This window comes from Bos taurus, chromosome 3 (genome assembly GCF_002263795.3).
Source record: "Bos taurus isolate L1 Dominette 01449 registration number 42190680 breed Hereford chromosome 3, ARS-UCD2.0, whole genome shotgun sequence".
Taxonomy (NCBI): domain Eukaryota; kingdom Metazoa; phylum Chordata; class Mammalia; order Artiodactyla; family Bovidae; genus Bos; species Bos taurus.
Genome location: NC_037330.1, coordinates 119,424,018 through 119,448,279, shown reverse-complemented (window position 1 = coordinate 119,448,279; position 24,262 = coordinate 119,424,018). Strand labels below are relative to the sequence as shown.

Below are 24,262 nucleotides of genomic sequence, written 5' to 3'. Positions count from 1 at the left end.
CTTTAAGAATTCTCCAGTTTGTTGGGAGCCACACCATCAAAGGTGTAGTCAATGAGGCAGAAGTAGATGAAGATGTGATTGGAAAACGTCTGCTCTGGCCCAGAGGCTCCGGGGGAAATGGCAACCCACTCCAGTGTTCTTGCCTGGAGAATCCCAGGGACGGCTGAGCCTGGTGGGCTGCCATCTATGGGGTCGCACAGAGTCGGACACGACTGAAGCAACTTAGCAGCAGCAGCAGCAGCAACGGTGCGACCTGCCCTAGGCCCTGCAGGATTCTGTGTGGGACCTGACTCAGGGGAGGAGACAGAGGAGGCGCGGAGGCCGTGGATCTGTGAGTCCATGTGCTTCTTCCAGCTCTGACGCGGCACAAGCACCCACAGAAGTACCAGGGATGCCTAACGTGGCCCCCAGAGCCAGCAGGCACCACCCACCGCAGAGGCCATCCCCCTGTGTCTCAGACAGACAGAGAGACGGGGCTCTCCGGGACCCTGAGGCCCGAACCAGTCAGCCACTGCCACTGCGGGCTCGTCTGGGAGAGAGAGAGAGAGAGACAGAGAGACACAGCCGTAAACTGTGCAAGCTGGCGGCGGCTCGGTTTGTACTGCGGTTCCGCCCACAAACGCCCACACACGCCATTTCCTGAAGTCTCACTTTTCCGTCTTAACTTCTGGGTTTCATCACCTAAAAGACCGACTCTGCTGCAGAACTCTGCGGCTTTTGCTGCAGAAGACCCTGATAACGCTTTGTAGATATCGGCTGTTTGTTTTCTCCCTCCTGGCTTCAGTAATGATATCCTATGACCGCCGTGTGCGCATTCGCTCAGCCGTGTCTGACGCGCCGCCGCCCCGTGGACTGCAGCCCGCCGGGCTCCTCTATCCCCGGGATTCTCTAGGTAAGAACACGGGAGTGGGTTGCCATGCGCTCCTCTGGGTGATCTTCCCTCTCCTGTGTCTCCTGCATTGGCAGGTGGATTATTACTAATGCGTTTTATTTTTTCACATTTTTGGCTTTTCAGATACACCTAGCCGGAGGCACAGAGTGCCCGTAGACCTCTCCTCCACCTCCCCTATTTTCCCGTGAGCCCCCTACTATGAACATCCTGCAGCAGGCAAGAGGTGCATCTGTTCCCGTGGACACGTGGATAGGGAGACACTGCTATCAGTGGGATGTGCCGTACATATTCCTGGGGTGGTCCGTTCATGCGTCCATCTGTCCAGGTGACAGCCCCATTCATTCACACACTTCCCCCAGGGGGTGGCTGGGAACAGATTTTGTACGTGTGACTCAAGTTCACAGGCAGCTGGCTTGAAGCAAAGAAAAGAGGCTCCAGGGGTGATGGGCCTTGTCTAATCAGGAGCAAAGAAAACACTCCATGTAGTGGTGGGCCTCATCTAATCAGGTGAAGGGTTTTTTTAAAATGGGGGGTTTGAAGCACAGAGAAGAAGCTCCATGTGGTGGTGGGCCTCGTCTAATCAGGTGAAGAGACCTTTTTTTTTTTTTTTTAATTTGGCCGCACTGCACACTATTTGGGATCTTAGTTCCCTGACTGGGGATCGAAATGTCGCCCCTTGCACGTTTCAAAGCAGTGAGTCATAACCACGGGACCACTGGAGAATTCCAGCTAAACTCTTAAAAGCCGACACTGAGGGTTTCCCAGAGAAGATGAAATTCTGTCTCCAGACCGCAGTGTCAACTCCTGGGTGTCCAGCCTGGACCCCTGACCTGCGGACTTCAGAGTCACCAGCCCCACAATCACACAAGCCAATTCCTTGAAATCAGTGTCTCTCCATCCTTATGCATATCTATCACCACATGTGTCTACCTTTCTCCAGATAGATAGGTGTAGCTGTATCTCTTTCTATATATAGATAGATATCTGTATATCTATCTCCGTGTATATACAGTTGGCCCTCCATGGCCCTGGGTTCTGCACTTGTGGGTGTGGAGGGCCAGCTATATAAGATTCTCTCTCTCCCTATATACATCTATATGCTAATGCTAAGTCACTTCAGTCGTGTCTGACTCCGTGCGACCCCATAGACGGCAGCCCGCCAGGCCTCCCCGTCCCTGGGATTCTCTAGACAAGAACACTGGAGTGGGTGGCCATTTCCTTCTCCAATGCATAAAAGTGAAAAGTGAAAGTCAAGTCGCTCAGTCATGTCCTACTCTTAGTGACCCCATGGACTGCAGCCCACCAGGCTCCTCCATCCATGGGATTTTCCAGGCAAGAGTACTGGAGTGGGGTGCCATTGCCATCTATATCTACCATCTACCTACCTACCTATTGTCTACTTACCCGTCTATCGTCTCTGTCTACCTGTCCATCTATCTGTCTCCCCATTGGTCCATCTATCATCTGGGTCTACCTCCCGATTATCTGTCTGTGTACCTGTTTGTCTATCTGTCCATCTACCATCTGTATCCGTCATCTATATCTACCTTGTGCCTATCACGTCTATTTGCCTACTTATTTATCTATCATCTCTATTAACTATTTGCCTATCTATCATCTCTACCTACCTATCTGTCTACCTATTTATCATCTAAGGAAATGGCAATCCACTCCAGCACTCTTGCCTGGAAAATCCCACGGACGGAGGAGCCTGATAGGCTACAGTCCACGGGGTCGCAGAGTCGGACACGACTGAGCGACTTCACTTTCACTTTCTACCTATACATTTATCATCTCTATTTGCCTATCTGTCTACCTACTTATCTACCATCTCTACCTACCTGTCTGTCTATCTATCATCTCTCTCTACCATCTCTCTCTATCCGTCTCCCTACCAATCTGTCTATCCCATCTGTCCACCCATCTATCACAAATCTCCATCCTGTTCATCTTATTTCTCTAGCAAACTCTGACTGCTACAGTTTCCCTGCCACTGTGAGCGGAGCTGACCCACCAGCAAGGGTGTGGCTGAGCCTTCAGTGGTCTGCAGGTGGGAGATCAGTCCTGAATATTCATTGCTAGGACTGATGCTGAAGCTGAAACTCCAATACTTTGGCCACCTGATGCGAAGAGCTGACTCATTTGAAAAGACCCTTTTGCTGGGAAAGATTGAAGAGAAGGGGACAACAGAAGATGAGATGGCTGGATGGCATCACCGACTCTATGGACATGAGTTTGAGTAAATTCCGGGAGTTGGTGATGGACAGGGAGGCCTGGCGTGCTGTGATCCATGGGCTCGAGAAGAGTCAAACACGACTCAGCAACTGAATAACAAGGAAGAAGCTGCAAGTTGGAGGGAACTTCAAATTCAAAGACCAATGTCACTCACACGCAATCCACTTCCTCCTCCTCCACGTGACATGTTCTCAGCTTCTTCCCTGGGAGGTGGCTCCCTCGGGGTGGGAACTATTCTCTGCCTCCCTCCCTCTCCTGGACTGTAACAGCCCACCAGGCTCCTCCGTCCATGACATTTCCCAGACAAGAATACTGGAACAGCAACCCACTGCAGTGTTCCTGCCTGGAGAATCCCATGGACAGAGGAGCCTGGTGGGCCACAGTCCATGGGGTCGCAGAGAGTCTGACGCGACTGAGTGACTAATGCACACACACTCCCCTCCCAGCGCCCACTCCCCCCCAGCCCCCAAGGATCCCATGATGCAGAAACGGACCCTGCTCCATGCATCCATGCCAGGTAACTCGATCCTAAATGAGCGCATCAGCTGTCTATTTAAGGACACAACTCAGCCGGCTGCAGAGCCTCCCCGAGAGGGGCCCCCAGGAAGCACATGCTTGCTCTGAGCCCTCCCGCACGGAGAGGACCCAGGTGGTGGCTGGGGTCGCCAGGACCGACCCCACCAGCCCAGCTGCGCCAGCTTCCTCATCCTCCCGGGCACCACTGTTAGACACCAGTTCCCGAGACTCTCAACTCCACGGTCGCTGGTTCCTGCAGGGACATCGTGGTGCAAACCACAGGTCTGGGAGGGTACACAGCTGCCTCCTGGGCGGCAGAGACGGAACAGCTGGGCTGGCAGCCTCAGTGCCAAGCGGGAGCCTGGGAGGAGGCCTTCTGGGGGGACAGGATGGGGAGGGGGGTTGGGGGCATCAGATCCTCCGTGCCAAGGGCGTCCGGTTGAAGAACTGTTTTCTTTTTCTTACTAGAATAACCTTCTTGCTGTCATTCAGTCCTTCACTTGTGTCTGACTCTCCGAGACCCCACGGACTGTAGCCCCCCAGGCTCCTCTGTCCATGGGATTCTCCAGGCAAGAATACCAGAGTGGGCAGCCATTTCCTCCTCCAGGGGATCTTCCTGACCCAGGGATCGAACCCATGTGTCCTGCATTGGCAGGCACATTCTTGGCCAGGGAGTCACCTGGGAAGCCTCTAGAGTGACTTTACATTACATTTCTTTTAAATTTTAAAGTATAGTTTCCCTGGTAGCTCAGTGGTAAAGAATCCGCCTGCCAAGGCAGGAGACAGAGGTATGATGCTTGGGAAGATCCCCTGGTGGAGAGCATGGCAGCCCACTCCAGTATTCTTGCCTGGAGAGTCCCATGGACAGAGGAGGCTGGCGGGCTACGGCCCATGGGGTTGCAGAGACTCGGATACGACTGAGCGACTGAGCACATGGCTGGCTTACAACACTGCATTCGTTTCAGGGGTACAGAAAACTGATTCCCTTATGGAGACATACATTTTTTCAGACCCCTTTTCATTATACTGTCTGACATGATATGGAACATGATTATCTGATTCCCTGAGGTATACCATAAATCTCTGTTGCCTATCTATTTTACGTGTAACACCTTACATCCGTTAATCAATTTGCATTTCACACTTTTAACCCCAAACATCTAAATTACCCCGCCCCTCCCCTCCACGAACCCTACCTTCCTTTCCCCATTGGCAACCATCCTTTTGGGATCTAAAAAAATAAAATACAAGGAACTTGTGTACAAACAGAAGCAGACCAACAGACGCAAATAGCTCATGTTTCCCGAGTTCTGGAACATCCACGTGTTAAAATGGCACAGCTGTTGTGTCCAGATCATTTCTAGCCCCGGTGGGTTTTCACCTGGCTGTGTGTCAGCTTCCAGGTCACTTTCCAGCATGAAAAATCGGCTCCTCAAGGCTTCTGATCCCAGTCTCTTCAGACCCCTCCTGGGAAGGGGGGTCCCAGGCAGCCCAGACTTCTGACCAACCAGCTTATAAGTCAGGCTTCCCAAGACCCCCTCCGTGGGGCTTGGTAATTGGCTAAAATGGCTGACAAAGCTCACAAAAAGACCAGAGTTAAAATAAAAAAAAAAAAAAAAAGGCTTTGCCGGATTGTGCAAATAGTATACGACTCAGCTGGTTTTGGTGGAGGATTCCAGGGGAATGGGAGAGATGCACAGCACATGTTATGAGGGGGTGGGAGGGTCGGGGGAAAAAGGGGCCTCCATGCCCAGAGGGTGACGTTTGAATCTGCAGGTCTGGGGATGGCTCCCGGCTCAGCCATCACGGCCGCTCAGCGAAGCTCCCCTCTTTGGGACCCCGTGTGGTGGACAGAATAACATCCCCAGTGATATCCTAGATCCTGGAACCCACAAACAGGTTGCCTTCTGACACAAGGAAGTTAAGTTAACAGCGGTGACGAATGCCAGGATCCAGAGATGGAGACTGGGTCATGGACCGCCCGCCCGGGGGTCAGGTCATCACAGATACTGTTAAAAGAATTACACAGGAGACCGTACGAACTGTTAACGGATAGATTCCTGCCACGCCAAGTCCATCATGGAGGTCCCGTGACAGTAGCCTCTGGAAACTCATTTCTTTCTAAACTGTAGCTGATACAGAAAAAAAAAAAAAAAAAAAGAAACCAAAACAGGAGGATGAATTCTGTCCGCCAGCAGAAGCAGAGGCAGGGGAGATGGCGTTCCCGCCCCAGCAGCCGCTGGCAGTCTGGACACCTGTGTGTGATGAAGGGATGGGGTTCCAGGAGGCGCTGAGAGGTGCATTAAGTTGTTCAGATTTGAAAGGCATGCAAACATCTCTCCAGCTACAAAAGCACCTTTGAGAAACATGACATTATCTTTTAGAATAAAAAAATTGTTTTTTAGTTGCTCATTCATGTTCGGCTCTTCATGGCCCCATGAGGATCCCAGGATCCTGTGTCCATGGGATTCTCCAGGCAAGAATACTGGAGTGAGCTGACATTTCCTTCTCCAGGGGTTCTTTCCGACCAAGGAATTGAACCCGAGTCTCTTAGATTCGCAGGCGCCTGCTTTACCACTGACTCCCTGGGAAGCCTCGTTAAAAGAACAAAAAGATAGAAAGCTACACAAACACTCACAACAATTTAAAAAAGCTTCATTCGAAAACCGTAAATAAAACATTTAAGAAATGTTAAAAAAAATATTAAAAAAAAAAAAGTCAACAGCTTCTAGAAAGTCCCGGGTATGGAGATGCCTGGAAGTCACAGTTTCGCTGGGGCTTCTGAGACTGTCTCCACGGTTAAGACCTCTTCCTTGTCACTTTTTCCCGTTTCGTGTGTAAACTTCTCCCATAGCATCTGATGGGGGAGAAACGCAGGGATGTCAACTCCCCAGGAGCCCCCCGGAGGAGCCACGGAGGTGGAGGGTTTAGACAGAAACGGGAGCCTGGTCTCCGGGTGGGAGCTCGGCGGCGGCGGATGAGCCAGGGGAGGGACATCTGAGACTCGCGTACCACACTCACTGGGACCGCACGGAGCTCAGAGCTTGGAAGGAGAGTGTCGCGGGACCCTAGACCTCCCCGGGGAACCCACCAGGGCATGACGGCAGAACGTGGAAGAGGAGGACACAGTCCCTGCCTCGGGAAGACGGGCTCGACAGGTGAACGCATGTGCAGGGGAGGGCTTCCCACATTTGAAAGTGAAACTGTTATTCGCTCAGCTGTGTCCAACTGTTCGTGAGCCCATGGAGTATATAACCCACCAGGCTCTCCTCTACCCATGAGGATTCTCCAGGCAAGAATACTGAAGTGGGTTGCCATTCCCTCCTCCAGGGGATCTTCCCGACCCAGGGAATCGAACCCAGGTCTCCCTCATAGCATGCGGATTTTTTTTTTTTTTTTTTTTACCATCTGAGCCACAAGGGAAGCCCAAGAATACTGGAGTGGGTTGCCATTCCCCTTCTCCAGGGGATCTTCCCAACCCAGGGACCGAACCAGGGTATCCCACATTGCGGGAAGGTTCTTCACTATCTGAGCCACCAGGGAAGCCCTACGTATCGGGGGCGGGGGTGTTTGTCTCGTCCCGTGTCCTTTTTCATCCTGTATGCTGCCCCCCTGGAGATCTGGCTGGACCTGGTTCAGTCTGTCTCTCGTCTCCTGTTCCTTATCGTTTTTCATCCTGTGTGCTAGAGATCTGGCTGGACCCCGTTCAGTCTGTCTCTGTGTCTCTCTGCCATCCCTATCTTCCCCTTCTCTCCTCCTCCTTCTCCACGACCTGGCTAATTTCCCCGGACACAGCTTGCAGACAAAACCCCCAACCCCCTCCCCACTCCGCCCCGGAGAAAGCCAGCGAGCAGGACAAGGGATTCCAGCCTCCTCCTGTGGACCTCAGCTTTGGGTGAGCACAGACAAGCTTCTGGGCTCACCGTTCCCCACCTGTCCATCCTGGATGCCCCCTCACTCATCCCGGACATACCTCGTGGTCGACTTGATGGTTATCATTCAATTTATCTTTGATCTGTGGAACCGGAGGGAATAACCTGTGGCTCTTGAGGAATCTGGGGAGATAAAAAACGAGATGAAGAGGAGACGGACAGGCCCACATTTTTGTCCTGGCTCCCAGAGGAGAGGCACCCTCATGTTAAGTGCAAACACGCCCTCTGGATTCACGTCTTCAGAACACTTTCCTTTAAGAATCATAGAAGGCGAGACTTCCCCTGGAGGTCCAGGAGGTAAGACGTCACTTTCCAAGGCAGGGGGTGTGAGTTCAGGCCCTGGGGTGCCAGTTCGATCCCTGGTCAGGAAGCTACTATCCCACATGCCTCGCAGACAAAAAAACAAACAAAAAAAAAAAACACCATAAAAGGAAGCACTGTTGTAACCAATTCAGTAAAAACTTTAAAAATGATCGACATTGTGGTACATATACACAATGGAATATTACGCAACCGTTAAAAAGAATGAAGCAATGCCATCTGCAGCAACATGGATGTACCTAGAGATTGTCGTACTGAGTGAAGTCAGTCAGACAGAGGAGAAATATCCTGTGGCTTCCCTTACATGTGGAATGTAAAAAGAAATGATGCAAACTTACTTACAGAACAGAAAGAGATTCACAGACTTGGAAAACCAACTTATCGTTACAAGGGAGTGGGAAGATGGGGAGAAGGGATAGTCAGGGAGTCTGGGATGGGAATGGACACACTGCTGTGTTTAACGTGGAGAACCAGCAAGGACCTGCTGGACAGCACAGGGAACTCTGCTCAGTGTCACATGGTAGCCTGGATGGGAAGGGAGTTTGGGGGAGAATGGATACATGTGTATGTATGTATGGCTGAGTCCCTTTGCTGTCCACCCAAAACTATCGCAACATTCTTTATGGGCTATCAGTTCAGTTCAGTTCAGTCGCTCAGTCGTGTCCGACTCTCTGCGACCCCATGAACTGCAGCATGCCAGGCCTCCGTGTCCATCACCAACTCCTGGAGTTCACCAAAACTCATGTCCATTGAGTTGGTGATGCCATCCAGCCATCTCATCCTCTGTCATCCCCTTCTCCTCCTGCCCCCAATCCCTCCCAGCATCACGGTCTTTTCCAATGAGTTAACTCTTCGCATGAGGTGGCCAAAGTACTGGAGTTTCAGCTTTAGCATCAGTCCTTCCAATGAACACCCAGGACTGATCTCCTTTAGAATGGACTGGTTGGATCTCCTTGCAGTCCAAGGGACTCTCAAGAGTCTTCTCCAACACCACAGTTCAAAAGCATCAATTCTTCGGTGCTCAGCTTTCTATATAGTCCAACTCTCATATCCATACATGACCACTGGAAAAACCATAGCCTTGACTAGATGGACCTTTGTTGGCAAAGTAACGTCTCTGCTTTTCCTTCCAAGGAGTAAGCGTCTTTTAATTTCATGGCTGCAATCACCATCTGCAGTGATTTTGGAGCCCCCCAAAATAAAGTCTGACATGGTTTCCACTGTTTCCCCATCTATTTCCCATGAAGTGATGGGACCAAATGCCATGATCTTTGTTTTCTGAATGTTGAGCTTTAAGCCAACTTTTTCACTCTCCTCTTTCACTTTCATCAAGAAGCTTTTTAGTTCCTCTTCATTTTCTGCCATAAGGGTGGTGTCATCTGCATATCTGAGGTTATTGATATTTCTCCTGGCAATCTTGATTCCAGCTTGTGTTTCTTCCAGTCCAGAGTTTCTCATGATGTACTCTGCATATGAGTTAAATAAGCAGGGTGAAAATATACAGCCTTGACATACTCCTTTTCCTATTTGGAATCAGTCTGTTGTTCCATGTCCAGTTCTAAGTGTTGCTTCCTGACCTGCATGCATGTTTCTCAGGAGGCAGGTCAGGTGGTATGGTATTCCCATCTCTTGAAGAATTTGCCACAGTTTATTGTGATCCACACAGTCAAAGGCTTTGACATAGTCAATAAAGCAGAAATAGATGTTTTTCTGGAACTCTCTTGCTTTTACCATGATCCAGCGGATGTTGGCAATTTGATCTCTGGTTCCTCTGCCTTTTCTAAAACCAGCTTGAACATTAGGAAGTTCACGGTTCACATATTGCTGAAGCCTGGCTTGGAGAATTTGGAGCATTACTTTACTAGCGTGTGAGATGAGTGCAATTGTGCGGTAGTTTGAGCATTCTTTGGCATTGCCTTTCTTTGGGATTGGAATGAAAACTGACCTTTTCCAGTCCTGTGGCCACTACTGAGTTTTCCAAATTTGCTGGCGTATTGAGTGCAGCACTTTCACAGCATCATCTTTCAGGATTTGAAATAGCTCAACTGGAATTCCATCACCTCCACTAGCTTTGTTCATAGTGATGCTTTCTAAGGCCCACTTGACTTCACACTCCAGGATGTCTGGCTCTAGGTCAGTGATCACACCATTGTGATTATCTGGGTCGTGAAGATCTTTTTTGTACAGTTGTTCTGTGTATTCTTGCCACCTCTTCTTAATATCTTCTGCTTCTGTTAGGTCCCTACCATTTCTGTCCTTTATCGAGCCCATCTTTGCATAAAATGTTCCCTTGGTGTCTTTAGTTTTCTTGAAGAGATCCCTCGTCTTTCCCATTCTGTTGTTTTCCTCTATTTCTTTGCACTGATCTCTGAGGAAGGCTTTCTTATCTCTTCTTGCTATTCTTTGGAACTCTGCATTCAGATGCTTATATCTTTCCTTTTCTCCTTTGCTCTTCACTTCTCTTCTTTTCACAGCTATTTGTAAGGCCTCCCCAGACAGCCATTTTGCTTTTTTGCGTTTCTTTACCATGGGGATGGTCTTGATCCCTGTCTCCTGTACAATGTCACGAACCTCATTCCATAGTTCATCAGGCACTCTATCTATCAGATCTAGTCCCTTAAATCTATTTTTTCACTTCCACTGTATAATGGTAAGGAATTTGATTTAGGTCATACCTGAATGGCCTAGTGGTTTTCCCTACTTTTTTCAATTTACAAAATAAAAACTTCAAAGTTCGAAAAAAAAAAAAAAGAAAAGGAGAGACATTTTAAAAAAAAATAATGATCCACCAAAAAAAATAAATCTTAAAAAAAATCACAGACGGATGGCCTCCAATCTTACACTCCGGAGAATATAATAGACTGTGCGGATGTACTTAAAAAATGCCTAGGAAGGTCTTTCCAGAACCTTCATTCACTGTCTTTGAAGAGAAACCAGAGTATTGAGAAAGGGAGGAGAAGTGGACGACAGAGGATGAGATGGTTGGATGGCATCACCGATACGATGCACGAGTTTGAGTAAACTCCAGGAGTTGGTGAAGGACGGAGAAGCCTGGCGTGCTGCAGTCCATGGGGTCGCAAAGAGTCAGACACGACTGAGCGACTTAACTGAACATTCACTGTCTTGGGTGCATAGACAGCAGTGGTGGTATGTGCCCAGTCTTGAGCAGCTTGGAGGAATCCACAGTCTCTGGTGTTAAAAGGCCGGGAGAGATATCCAGCCTTGAAGACCAAGGTTCCAGACTGACCAGTTTGCTGTGGATGGCACATATTTTAAGGGCTATTCCACGGTGCCCCAGCGTCCCAGCGGTGCTGAATGAACACACGGGCACTTATTTTCGTTCTCACGACAAGGGGGCAACCGTGTGACCTCATCAGATGCTGTGCTGAGCTGAACGTTGGCCCCAAAGATCCACTTGGGTCCTGAAGCCTGGGAAAGGGAGCTTGTTTTGAAATAGGGTCTCTGCAGCTGTGGTGGAGTGAAGGGTCTGAGATGAGGTCCTCCTGGATGGGGGTGGCCCTAAACCCAGGGACAGGGTCCTTATAAGACACAGAAGAGGAGAGACACGGACACAGAGGAGAAGCCACGTGGAGACAGAGGTGGAGACGGGAGGGAGGCAGCCACCAGCCCAGGGACAGACGCCTGGAGCCCACAGAAGCTGGAAGAGGCCAAGAGGACCCTCCCTTGGAGCCTCTGAAGGGAACTCAGCCCTGGGACACCCTGGATGTCTGTGGTTTTAAGCCCCCCAGCTTGTGGTCACTGGTTCCGGCAACCACAGGAAGTCACATAGCTTTTGATTAAGATGAGTCTTCGGTGTTAAAGCATGACATGTGTTCCTGTCCCCACCGTCTGCGGTCAGGCTGTCCACAGTCTTCCTCGTGTCCCAAAAACCGGGATGCCTTGCAGCTTCTTGCAGCAGGCACTCAGGGTCTCCCTTGTCTCTGGGGAGACACAGGCCACCCAACCAGGGCGGGGGCGGGGGGTGCCTGGTGACAAAGACGCCTCAGGTGGACGCCCATGGGACCCACAAGCCCTGCAGGAGGGTCTCCCCGTGAGCCAAATCTCCCCGTGGCTTTGCAGAGCTCGCAAGCTTTATTCTGCATGTGCTGGGCTTCCTTCTGGGGCATCTTGAGAGAGCCTGCATGATTGCTGAGCTTACATGACAGGAAAGACTCTGGCAGGGGTCCCTGTGTGTGTGGGGAGACGCCTGGGAGCCGGGGCTGAGTAACACACTGTGGGACAACAGAAGTCTGTCGAGGAGGGACATTCCAAGGATTTCAGATGCTCCGAAAAACACGGAAGGCGGGACTTGGAGCACAGCTGAGCTGTAAGGGGGCTTTCCTGATGACTCACACGCTGAAGAATCTGCCTGCAGTACAGGACAGCTGGGTTTGACCCTTGGTTCGGGAAGATTCCCTGGAGGAGGGCATGGCAACCCACTCCAGGATTCCTGCCTGGAGAATCCCACGGACGGAGGAGCCTGGCGGGCTACGGTCCACGGGGTTGGAAACAGTCGGGCACGACTGAGCGACTCACTCTTTGAAAACTTCATCTACCTCTACAAGGATTAAACCAGCTGCTTCTGCAGCTGCTGACCTGCAGTCATCTCCTGAAAGAAGTTCAGGGTGGAGAGCAGACATGAGACACTCTGTGCTCTGGAGGAAAAAAAAAAAAAACTGGCAGGAAAGGTCTTCAAATAGATATTCTCAGGAACCCAGTTTATGAGGGCAACTTTTGCATCTCCTCATAGCTAGACAAGCACTGAAACGCTTCATGGTCATGTCTGCTCCCTGTGACTAGCAGAGACCTTCTGCAAAAAAATATATATATGCTTGATTGCGTGAACTCCCCCTTCAGCGAAATCACATATACCCCAATCTGCCTTCCCTGCCTCTTTGCAGCAGCTCCTCAGAGCTATCCGAGGCGCTGTGTCCTGGGCTGCGATCCTTCATTCGTTCCGTTGTTTATTCAGTCGCTCAGTCGCGGCCGACTCTCTGCGACCCTGTGGCCTGTAGCCCTCCAGGCTGCTCTGTGCATGTGACTCTCCAGGCAAGAATACTGGAGTGGGTTGCCGTGCTCTCCTCCAGGGGATCTTCCCAACCCCGGGGGTCGAACCCCGGTCTCCCGCATTGCAGATGGATTCTTTACCATCTGAGCCCCCAGGGAAGCCCGTGGTCCTAATTTTGCCCCAAATAAAACATAAACTTGCGACATTCACATTGTGCAATTTTTTTTTAAGTCAACACTGTTTTCCCCAGACAAATTTTCTTATGGAAAATCTACACGGCGGCTTGGACCGCCTGGGGTGTTTGCAGGCTGCCTTCTCATCTTTGTAAGCCGATCGGGGCGGGGTGACTTTAGAACAAGCCCTGGCCCCTCCACTGACCACGGGGATTAGCCGACCCGGGACTCCCTGGGGTTACCTTTTGAAAAGGCAGCCGAGGGTCAGGCCACAGACGAGAGTCCCCAGGACCACCAGAACGTAGATGTGCACCAGGCTGGACCCTGTTTCTTCAGAGCCTGGGAAGACAGAGCAGGGGGACATGCCAGGGACCCCGAAGGGGAGGGGCAGCAGCTGTCATCACGCAGCCAGCTCACGGGCTCACGGACGAGGAAACACGGCCAGTGATACTGAAAGCATTAGTCCCTCTGCCACGTCTCACCCTTTGCGACCCCACGGACTGTAGCCCGCCAGGCTCCTCTGTCCAAGGGATTCTCCAGGCAAGAATACTGGAGTGGCTGCCGTTTCCTCCTTCAGAGGATCTTCCCCAAGCAGGGACCAAACCTGTGTCTCCTGAATCGGAGGTGGATTCTTTACCGTCTGAGCCACCAGAGAAGCCTCATAAGAAGGGAAATCTACCAGAGTACCCTAACCCGGAGCTTTCACAGAAAATGTTTGTGAGACAATAGACTGTACTTTGCCGACAAAGGTCCGTCTAGTCAAAGCTACGGTTTTTTCCAGAAGTCATGTACGGATGTGAAAGTTGGACCATAAAGAAGGCTTAGTGACGAAGAACTGATTCTTTCAAACTGTGAGGCTGGAGAATACTCTTGAGAGTCCCTCGGACTGCAAGGAAATCCAACCAGTTCATCCTAAAGGAAGTCAGTCCTGAACATTCATTGGAAGGACTGATGCTGAAGTTGAAACTGCAATACTTTGGCCTCCTGATGAAAAGAGCTGACTCATTGGAAAAGACCCTAATGCTATTGAAGGCGGGAGGAGAAGGGGACGACAGAGGATGAGATGGTGGGATGGTATCACCGACTCAATGGACATGAGTTTAAGCAAACTCCAGCAGACAGGGATGGACAGGGAGGCCTGGTGTGCTGCGGTCCATGCGGTCGCAAAGAGTCAGATACAACTGAGCGACTGAGCAAGAGATGAGAGATGAGCCCAAGACCACGTTCAAAACCCCTACAGCACTCTCAGAACATAGCAACCTAAAGACCATTCGACTTAAAAATGGACAGAAAAAAGGATCAATAGCTGAATAGGATGAAGAGTACCAGGCAAACAGTTGTAAACTTCATTCCCTCCCATTTGGGGAATTTATTACAATAGTAATTTTTTTAATGTTTATTCCTTTATTTGACTATAGCTGGGGCTTAGCTGCAGCACGAGGGATCCAGTTCCAGGGACTGAACATTGGGAGCGAAGCCTCTTGGCCACTGGACCGCCAGGGAATTCCCCATGGCCTCTGTTTTATGCTTTGGGCTTTCCGCCTGAAGGCATGTGAGGTCTTAGCTCCCCGACAGGGATCAAATACACGTCCCCTGCAATGGCAGGCAGATCTTAACTGCTGGAGCACCAGAGAAGTCCCCTCCCATCCATCCTTAAGCTTTAATTTCACGAGTCATTTAGAATAAGTGCTCTTTACAATAAACTGTTTTCCTTTGTCTGTTTGAGTCGCTCAGTCGCGTCCGACTCTTTGCGACCCCATGGATGTAGCCCGCCAGGTTCCTCTGTCCATGGGATTTCACAGGCAAGAATACTGGAGTGGGTTGTCATTTCCTTCTGCAAAATTATTTTTTCCTATCAAGGGCACATTTTTCATCTGTGAATAGTCAAAAATACAATGACAAACTCTCAGTCTATCATAGTGATCATATCCCGATGGGACGGTTGCAACATTTCTCAGTATACACAGATAAAATGTGACCTGTTCAACACAGCAGTTATCTTTTAAGTGATACGTCAATTGTCAAAACTGCATGTTCCGGATGGCAGGCGAAACAAAACAAAAAAAAAGGCCGTGTGGAGGTGAGCCAAGTCTGTTTAGAACTGTATTCTAGGAAAAGTCGTATTCTGGGAAAAGTCAACTTTTTTTTTTTTTTCCTCGCCCATAGTTTAAATTAATCTTTCCCTGGTGGCTCAGACAGTAAAGAATCTGCCTGCAATGCAGAAGACCCGGGTTCCATCCCTAGGTCGGGAAGATCCCCTGAAGGTGGGCATGGCAACCCACTCCAGCATTCTTGCCTGGGGAAGCCCATGGACAGAGGAGCCTGGTGGGCTACAGTCCACGGGGTCGCCGAGAGTCGGACACGCCTGGGTAACTCACATTCACTCACCAGGCGTTGCCAGGGGGATAGTGTCACCAGGGGCTCGTGGACGGGAACACTTCCCAGAATGGCTCAGAGAAGGCCTCGGAATGCCAGGAGCTGTCCGGGGATGGTCTCGGGACACCTACCGAACTCAACGGGCTGGCTCCAGGCTCCCCAGTGGGCTTTCCGGGCGTCCGCTGTCCTGATCTTCACAGTATGTTTCGCTTTGGATCCCGGTTTCGGAAAGTTGTATCTATTCCCGGAATCACCAAATACTACAATCTTTGGAGAAAGCAGAAAGTTAGAGCTGTCCCCTGTGTTGAGGAAAAGAGTGGGTGTGTGGGTGTGTGTGTGTGTCTGCCCAACCGAAGTGAAAAATTTAAGCCCACACCCTCCCAACCTGGGCATGAATGTTGTAATTTGCGTCCTGAGTACTCCAGAGAGATGCTTAGATAAATAAAGCGAATGGGTGATTGTCCTGCATTTTCTGAGTGACTACTCCTGGGGCTTCCGGGACGGTTCAGTACAGATGCAGCAAAGGTTCAGGAACTGCAGAGGATGTGGACAGACCCATAGACGGATCATGGCCCCGCGAAGGATGTGCAGAGGACCAAGTTCAAGTTCCTCATCGGATAGAGGACGATACCGAGGTCACAGTGGTGGTGAAGCTTGGAAAAAATCAACAAAAAGTACTTTGATGATCACCCTCGAGAGGAGTTTTGAGGGACGCAATCATCTCTGTGACACTTCAAGTATTTCCTGGAGCAACATGCATAGAAGAGGGAGACCCCACCCCAGTGGTAACTAGGGGTGTATCACTGCCTAGATGATATGCGAAGGCAGGGGTCCTCAACCTCTGGGACCTAAGGCCTGATGACCTGAGGTACAGCTGATGTAACAATAGAAATAAAGTAGACAATAAATGCAACACTCTTAAATCACCCTTAAACCATCTTATTATTATTAAATCATCTTAAACCATCCCTCTCTGTCCATGCAAAATTTGTCTCCCACACACTGGTCCTCGGTACCAAAACCGTTGGAGATCACTGCTCTATGGAAACCCCATCATCTGACTTTTATCTCATCTCCATACTGGCCACTGCTGGATCAATTCCAATTGGTGTGTGTCCATTGATGGATATTGTATGATTAAACTGGAGCTTCCCTGGTGGCTGTGTGAATAAAGAATCCACCTGAAGTGAGAGAGACACAGGCAGTTACAAGTTCGATGCCCAGGTTGGGAAGATTCCCCTGGAGGAGGGCAGGGCAACCACCTCCAGTGTTCTTGCCTGGAGAATCCCAGGGACAGAGGAGCCTGGTGGGCTACAGTCCACGGGGTCACAAAGAGTCGGACATGACTGAAGCGACTGGGCATGCCCACACACATGTAGGATTGAACTACGAGGGTGATATTTAGGGTCAGGGTTGGCACTCACCAGTTGACTTCTACCGCTGGTGGTATCGCGCTAGAAAAAAAAAAAACGAAAAGAGAGTATTTACTTTTCTCCATTTTGAAATTTTTAATAGATCTCATCCCATCTCCCCTTTCCATGAAGTCAAGACAAAACAGTCAGTGCCCAACAAACAGCTGAGCTCCTTACATTCCTCCTAAGCTGGAGTTGGCTCCACATGGAGGAGGAAACCTATGCACACGACAGAGAGTGCCGCTGGTTCATGGCTCCGTCCAGAAATGCAGCAGTCGGTGGGTCCTATTAAGAATGCACATGGGCTTGGAGGAGAGGGTGCGTCCGTGTCTGCACCGGGTCCAGGAGACGTGAGGAGAGGGTCTTTGGTGTCTACACTGTGTCCAGGGGGACCTGAGGAGAGGGTGTCTTCATGTCTACACTGGGTTCAGGGGGATGTGAGGAGAGGTCTCTTCGTGTCTACACTTGGTCCAGGGGACGTGAGGAGAGGGTGTCTTTATGTCTACACTTGGTCCAGGGGACGTGAGGAGAGTTCGTGTCCGTGTCTGCTCCGGGTCCAGGGGCCTTGGCGCACAGCATGGACTGTCCCCGACGCCCACCCGTTCTGCTCTGCTAGGCCCTGCATCCCCCGGATGCCCGCCCGTTCCACGCCCCACTCTCGTGCCCAGGTCGTCCAGTCTCCATGCGGGGCTGGCTGCCAGGCTCCCCGAGCCTCACTGCCCTGCTCGGAGCCGAGTCCACTTACCCGTCTCTGGATGTCCAGCTGGTACTGGAACTCCCTGTTGGGCCATGGCTGTCGGGTCCTGGGCTTTTCCCACCTGATGAGGCAGTGGGACTCGTTGCACTGGACGGTGATGTTGTCAGGTGGGTTGTACTGCTCTGTAACAAGACCCCGGAGACACCTGTGATGCGGGATGCCTCCGCTACTCCACGGACGGGAGACCCCTTTCTGCTATCCCGACAGAAACAGGAGCTCCCGAGTTCTCCAGGGAGGGAGCAGCTTCAGAGATTGGAATCATTCATCTATAAGCCAAGGGCTGCTGGCTGTCAGCAGGAGCAGACAGACAGACGTGGGAGTGCGGGTTCTTTCAGATACTCCGAAAGGGACCAAGATTTGCGGCCTCCAAAACGCTGGGAGAATACATTTCCACTGTTTTAAGTCTCCCAGTATGTGCTCACGTGTTACAGCATCTCCGGGGATCTCAATGCAAATGCCCACACAAATTCTGTCACATCTATCTAAGCAGTGGTTTTAAATTCCGGATGGTCGTTCTCACCTATTTCCTTTAACAGCAAAACCGAGTCGAAGAACTGGATTCCGGTTTCTTGGCTGGTACCGTTAACCAGGAAGTAATTGTACGACGTTAATCCCGAGAGGTCTTGGAGGTGACATCCCACGTGGGTCCCCGAGTCCTTCAGGTAACGAGGACATTCCCTCTCGATTCTTTTCCTGTCGGATCCCCAAACGTTCAGAGAACCGTCAGGGCAGTTTTCACTTCTTCGCAGCATTCGTCAGGGTTGTCTACGTGAGGTCAACACTTACTTTGATCGGATGTACAGAAAGTACTGGACGTCGTCGGGAGCCGCTCGGCCCTTGGCCCAGCTGCAGTTCATGAAATCCGCGTCGTAGATAACACAGGAGAAGTTTTGGGCAGCCGTGCCCTCCCTACCTGGGAAGGTACGGAAAAAAAACGATGTTTAAAGAGGGATGGACTCGATGGCTTCGTGGTTCAAAGAAGAATCAATATCAGTCCTTCTCAGACTCTTCCCAAAAAATAGAAGAATACATTCCAGGGATCTAACATACACCGTGGCGGATACAGTTGACAATACTGTATTGTCCACTTGAAATTCCCTAAGAGAAAAGAAATGAAATTAAAAGACACTTGCTCCTTGGAAGAAAAGCTATGACCAACCTAGACAGCATACTAAAACGCAGAGACATTAGTTTGGCGACAAAGGTCCGTCTAGTCAAAGCTATGGTTTTCCCAGTGGTCATGTATGCATGTGAGAGCTGGACTATAAAGAAAGCTGAGCGCTAAAGAATTGATGCTTTATGAACTGCGGTGTTGGAAAAGACTCTTGAGAGTCCCTTGGACTGCAAGGAGAGCCAACCAGTCCATCCTAAAGGAAATCTGTCCTAAATATTCACTGGAAGGACTGATGCTGAAGCTGAAACTCCAACCCTTTGGCCACCTGATGCAAAGAGCCGACTCACTGGAAAAGACCCTGATGCTGGGAAAGATCGAAGGCGGGAGGAGAAGGGGACAGCAGAGGATGAGATGGCTGGATGGCATCACTGAGTCAATGGACAAGAGTTTGAGAAAGCTCCGGGAGTTGGTGATGAACAGGGAAGCTTGGCGTGCTGCAGTCCATGGGGTCGCAAAGAGTCGGACACGACTAAGTGAATGAACTGAACTGAAGAGAGAAGATCCCTGAAGGGTTCTCACCACAAAAAAAAAAACACACGCAGCAGAATAGAGACGTGAACAGCTCGACTGTGGTCATCGTTTCGGAAGGCGTGCGAAGACTGAAACAGCAAATGTGGGAACTCCCTGGCGGGCCACTGGTTAGGGCTCCACACTTTCACTGCTGTGGGCCCGCATTCCCTCCCCAGTCAGGGAAGTCCGATTCCAGAAGCTGCAAAGGAACGGCCCAAGACAAAAGCACCCAAGTGACAAAACAAAGCCAAGAAATCCTCACATCTACACAATTCCTGTGTGTCGAGACGCTCGTGGGGAGCAGAAGGGTCACCGCCCGTGTGTTCCCTACCTGGGTTAGTGTAGACCAGCATTTCTGAAAGCCGTCTCTGGTTGACATGTACTTCAACGGTAAGCGTGACTCCCCCGTGGAGAGAATAGTCCTGAAACGTGCACTGACACTCGCTGTCTTTGACCTGAAGAGACGCGACCGGCCCGTGGGTTAAGAACCTGTCTTCTTTCCTCTCATCCTCATGCCGTTTGCTCCTGCACTGGTCATGACATCCACTTCCCTATGTGAAATCTCACCCAGGTAACCTTTGAGAAGAGGCCCGCTAGCAAGGTTCAGAAAGTCAGTGTTCAGAGCTCACCTTTTTAAGAATGAAGTATATATATATATTTTTAATTGGAGTATAATCGCTTTGGGCTTCCCAGGTGGCTCAGTGGGTAAAGAATTTACCTGCAATGCACGTGACGCCAGAGACATGGGTTTCATCCCTGGGTCAGAAAGATCCTCTGCAGGAGGGCATGGCAACCCACTTCAGTATTCTTGCCTGGAGAACCCCATGGACAGAGGAGCCTGGTGGGCTGCAGTCCATAGGATTGCAGAGAGTCAGACTTGACTCAAGGGATGTGCACATAATTGCTTTACAATGGTCTGTTAGTTTCTGCTGCAACAATGTGAATCGGCTGGAAGTATACATATGTCCCCTGCCTCTTGAACCTCCCTCCGAACCCGCCTAGAGCTCACCGGGGATCTTGTGAAAATGTACAGTCTGGTTACATGATTCCCAGTTGAAGTCTGGGAGCCTCTAGGTCTCACAAACTCCCAAGGGATGCAGCTTGGACTGTTCTTTACACCCTCATCGCTTTCCATTTTTTGGAACCTCACACTCCCCCCAACCTTGTGTTTTGGCCACGCCACGCAGCCCGTAGGAATCTTAGTTCCCTGACCCGGGACTGAACCCACAACCCCCGTCTGCCAGAAGCTCAAAGTCTGAACCAGCAGGGAAGTCCCCACACCCTCTTCTAGGGACTGACTTTTCTTGTCTTATGCCACAGGCATCATTGTCTCAGCAGTGTCATGGTTACACTGTATCCAAGTCAGTCCGTTTAGTTTGGCTCCATGTAACAGGCCGAGCGAATGTTTCTTTCTTGCTCAGGATCAAGTCTAGCACGTGAGCCAACTGAGCGAAAAGAACGTGGCCCCCCCAGGGAGTCAGCCTACTGAACACATCCCGGACAGGAGGGTCACTTCCCCGGTGCACCACGCACCATGACTTCCTAGACGTATCCCCAGGTCACTCTTGTGTTTTTGTCTCATGCTTGATGAGAGCTCGATAAAGGATCGCAACGGGGCCTGTGCAATCTACCTTGTCGTTGCTGCTCAGTGGCTCAGTCACGCCCAACTCTTTGTGACCCCGTGGACTGCAGCCACGCCGGGCTTCCCTTGTCCTGCACCATCTCCCGGAGTTTGCTCAAACGCGTGCCCAAACCACCTTACCTTTTTCTTAATCGGCCCCTTCTCCTTGTGAATCAGCACACATTCCCCAGAGCTAGCGTTTTCCCTGCAGTCCCAAGTCAGCTTCGTCGTCTGTGGGTCAAACTTCACATTTAGGCTGGCATTTGGCTTCACGGTTGGAAGATCTGCAAGACGTGACCTCAGGAATCAAGAAACGCCCCTTTTCCCAACTCCATGCCCACTCAAGCAATTCGCCTCAGGTCTTGCAAGGAAAGATCAGCGTTAGGGATCACTGCCAACCACCGCTGTCAAATCCTCTGTGTCCCCTACCCTCTGTCCCGTCTCTCCCTCCTGCCCGATTCTCCAAGCGGAGATGCCTCTGTTGTTATACAGTCACTAAGCCACGTCTGAGTCTTTGTGACCCTCTGGACTGTAGCCCGCCAGGCTCCTCTGTCCGTGGGATTCTCCAGGCAAGACTGGAGTGGGTTGCCATGCCCTCCTTCCTGACCCAAGGATGGAACCCATGTCTCCTGCACTGCAGGCGGATTCTTTACCACTGAGCCACCAGGGCGGGCCCAGTGGAGACGTCTACTGTGAAAATAAATGAATATCAACCGAGCAAGGAGCAGAGGCTAGTTAATCCCATCTCGTCACGGGCAGAGAGTCAGGCACCATCAGGCGTGGCTATGCCGATAGGCTCGCCAACAAAGGTCTGTCTAGTTAAAGCTACGGTTTTTCCAGGAGTCATGTATGGATGTGAGAGCTGGAGTATAAAGAAAGCTGAGTGCCAAAGAACTGATGTTTTTGAATGGAGGTGTTGCAGAAGCAAGGAGAGCCAACCAGTCCATTCTAAAGGAGATCACTCCTGAACATTCATTGGAAGGACTGATGCTGAAGCTGAAGCTCCAATCCTTTGGCCACCTGATGCACAGAATAGACTCATTGGAAAGGACCCTGATGTGGGAAAGACAGAAGGTGTGAGGAGAAGGGGACGACAGAGGATGAGATGGTTGGATGGCATCATCGACTCGATGGACATGAGTCTGAGCAAGCTCTACGAGTTGGTGATGGACAGGCAGGCCTGGCGTGCTGCAGTCCACAGGGTCGCAAAGAGTCGGATGTGACTGAGCAACTGAACTGAAGTGATAGGAATGCATCCCAGAAGCTGGGGTCAGGGGAATGGGGGGAAGCAGAAAGAGGTCAGGCACATTCACATACTCACCCTGCTGCTCCTGGGTGAGGAGCCATGCGGAGTCAAGCACCATAGAGAGGAGGACCACCGTCGCCAGGAGACTTCCAGGGCTGCCCAGACAACGCAGAAGCGCTGCAGGTGAGAAAAACCAGCCTGCGTGGGAGTCTTGATGTGGACACCAGTGATGTTTCCCCAGGGAGATGGGGGAAAAAACCCAACAACACAGGACTCTCTCCAGGGTGATGGTCAGCATCGGCATGCTGACCTGGCCAGCAGCTTGGGTCACTTGCTTATAGTGGTTAAGACTCTGTCCTCCCAATGCAGGGGGCCACAGTTTCGATCCCTGGTCGGTGTACTAAGATCCCCCATGGTACACGGTACAGCTAAAAAATAAATTAATTAACTAAAAAGACAATTTGAAAAAGAGTTCAAAGTGCATGGGCTTCCCAGGTGGCGCTACTGGTAAAGAATCTGCCTGCCAACACAGGAGACTTAACAGATTCTGGTTTGATCCCTGGGTTGGAAAGATCCCCTGAAGGAGGGAATGGCCACCCACTCCAGTATTCTTGCCCGGAGAATCCCATGGACGGAGGAGTCTGGTGGGCTACAGCCCTCCGGGCCCCAAAGAGTCGGACACGACTGAGCGACTTAGCATGCACACAGAGTGCATGATTCCAGTTCTATCACTTTCTGGAAAAGGTAAAACTATAGCAGAATGGAAAAGGATTGATGATGCTTTCAAACTGTGGTGCTAGAGAAGACTCTTGAGAGTCCGTTGCACTGCAAGGAGATCCAACCAGTCCATCCTGAAGGAAATCAATCCTGAATATTTATTGGAAGGACTGAAGCTGAAGCTCCGATACTTTGGCCACCTGATGGGAAGAACTGACTCATTGGAAAAGACCCTGATGCTGGGAAAGATTGAAGGTGGGAGGAGAAGGGGATGACAGAGGATGAGGTGGTTGGATGGCATCACCGACTCCATGGACATGGGTTTGGGTAAACTCCGGGAGTTGGTGATGGACAGGCAGGCCTGGCGTGCTGCAGTCCCTGGGGTCCCAAAGAGTCGGACATGACTGAGCGACTGAACAACAGCAATGGAGAGAGAGAAAGCATCAGTGCTTGTCAGGGGTTGTGAGAACAGGAGGGATGAACAGGTGGGTGGAGGACAGGAGATTTTAGGGCAGTGGAAATATTCTGCTCTAATGATGGATACCTGCCATTACACATTTGTCCAAACCCACAGAAGACCCAGCAGCAAGCCCAATTCAGCTCAGTCGGTCAGTCGTGTCCGACTCTTTGCGACCCCATGGACTGCAGCACGCCAGGCCTCCCTGTCCATCACCAACTCCCAGAGTTTACTCAAACTCATGTCCATCGAGTCGGTGCTGCCATCCAACCATCTCACCCTCTGTCGTCCCCTTCTCCTCCTGCCCTCAATCTTTCCCAGCATCAGTCTTTTCCAATGAGTCAGGTCTTCCCATCTGGTGGCCAAACTACTGGACAACAGCAACAGTGACCCCTAATGCAAATTATGACTTTGAGTCAAGAATATTGCGTCAAACTTGCTCCATCAATTGTAAGAGACGGTCCAGACTGATGCTTGGTGTCCATCATTGGGGAACTAAGTGTAGGAGGAAGTGGGTATGCAGGAATTCCCAACACTTTCCGAACCTCATGTTTCTACAAACCTACACACGCCCTAAGCAAATAAACTCGACTAACATTAAACAAAAAAATTTAGGGACTTCCCTCGTAGTCCAGGGGTTAAGACGGCAAGCTTCCCACACAGCGGGCTCGGGTTCCGTCGCTGGTTGGGGAACTAAGATCTCACATGCCACACAATTTGGGCAAAAATATAAAAATTTAAAAACTAAAGTAAAAAAAAAAAAAAACAAAAAAAAACTACCAAGGTACCGTCCTCTATCCCCCACAAAGCCACACTCTGGAAAACACCTCATCGCCCAGCTGGGTTTGGGGTGGCAGCTGTGGATGTGCCCACTGTTTCCCCAGCAGTGGTTTTAGGCTGTGCTTTGCTGGTGGC

General features: G+C 50.7%; 1 protein-coding gene and 1 long non-coding RNA gene across 17 annotated transcripts in view; one reads left to right on the top strand and one right to left on the bottom strand.

Moving 5' to 3' along the window:
• LOC100336476 (granulocyte-macrophage colony-stimulating factor receptor subunit alpha) overlaps positions 1 to 23,537 on the bottom strand; it is a 50,047-nt gene extending 26,510 nt beyond the window's left edge. For 3 of the 16 annotated variants that reach the window (XM_059885269.1, XM_059885271.1, XM_059885270.1), the window contains exons 1-10: positions 22,249 to 23,527; positions 21,069 to 21,211; positions 19,638 to 19,761; positions 18,409 to 18,535; positions 18,143 to 18,315; positions 17,611 to 17,744; positions 16,878 to 16,907; positions 15,585 to 15,720; positions 13,320 to 13,416; positions 7,617 to 7,698 (exon numbers count right to left, since the gene is read on the bottom strand). In XM_059885269.1, the coding sequence (XP_059741252.1) occupies positions 7,617 to 7,698; positions 13,320 to 13,416; positions 15,585 to 15,720; positions 16,878 to 16,907; positions 17,611 to 17,744; positions 18,143 to 18,315; positions 18,409 to 18,535; positions 19,638 to 19,761; positions 21,069 to 21,211; positions 22,249 to 22,477 (1,275 nt within the window). In that variant the 5' untranslated portion in view covers positions 22,478 to 23,527. Of the gene's footprint in view, positions 1 to 871; positions 955 to 6,282; positions 6,501 to 7,616; positions 7,699 to 13,319; positions 13,417 to 15,584; positions 15,721 to 16,877; positions 16,908 to 17,610; positions 17,745 to 18,142; positions 18,316 to 18,408; positions 18,721 to 19,637; positions 19,762 to 21,068; positions 21,212 to 22,248 lie in introns of those variants that run through there. The other 13 variants (XR_009494046.1, XR_009494047.1, XM_059885258.1 and 10 more) reach the window with 10 other exon arrangements.
• LOC132344958 (uncharacterized) lies at positions 805 to 6,385 on the top strand. The gene is made up of 2 exons (XR_009494048.1): positions 805 to 892; positions 1,016 to 6,385. It is a non-coding gene; the product is annotated as an uncharacterized lncRNA (long non-coding RNA).
• Positions 23,538 to 24,262: the final 725 nt, after the last annotated feature.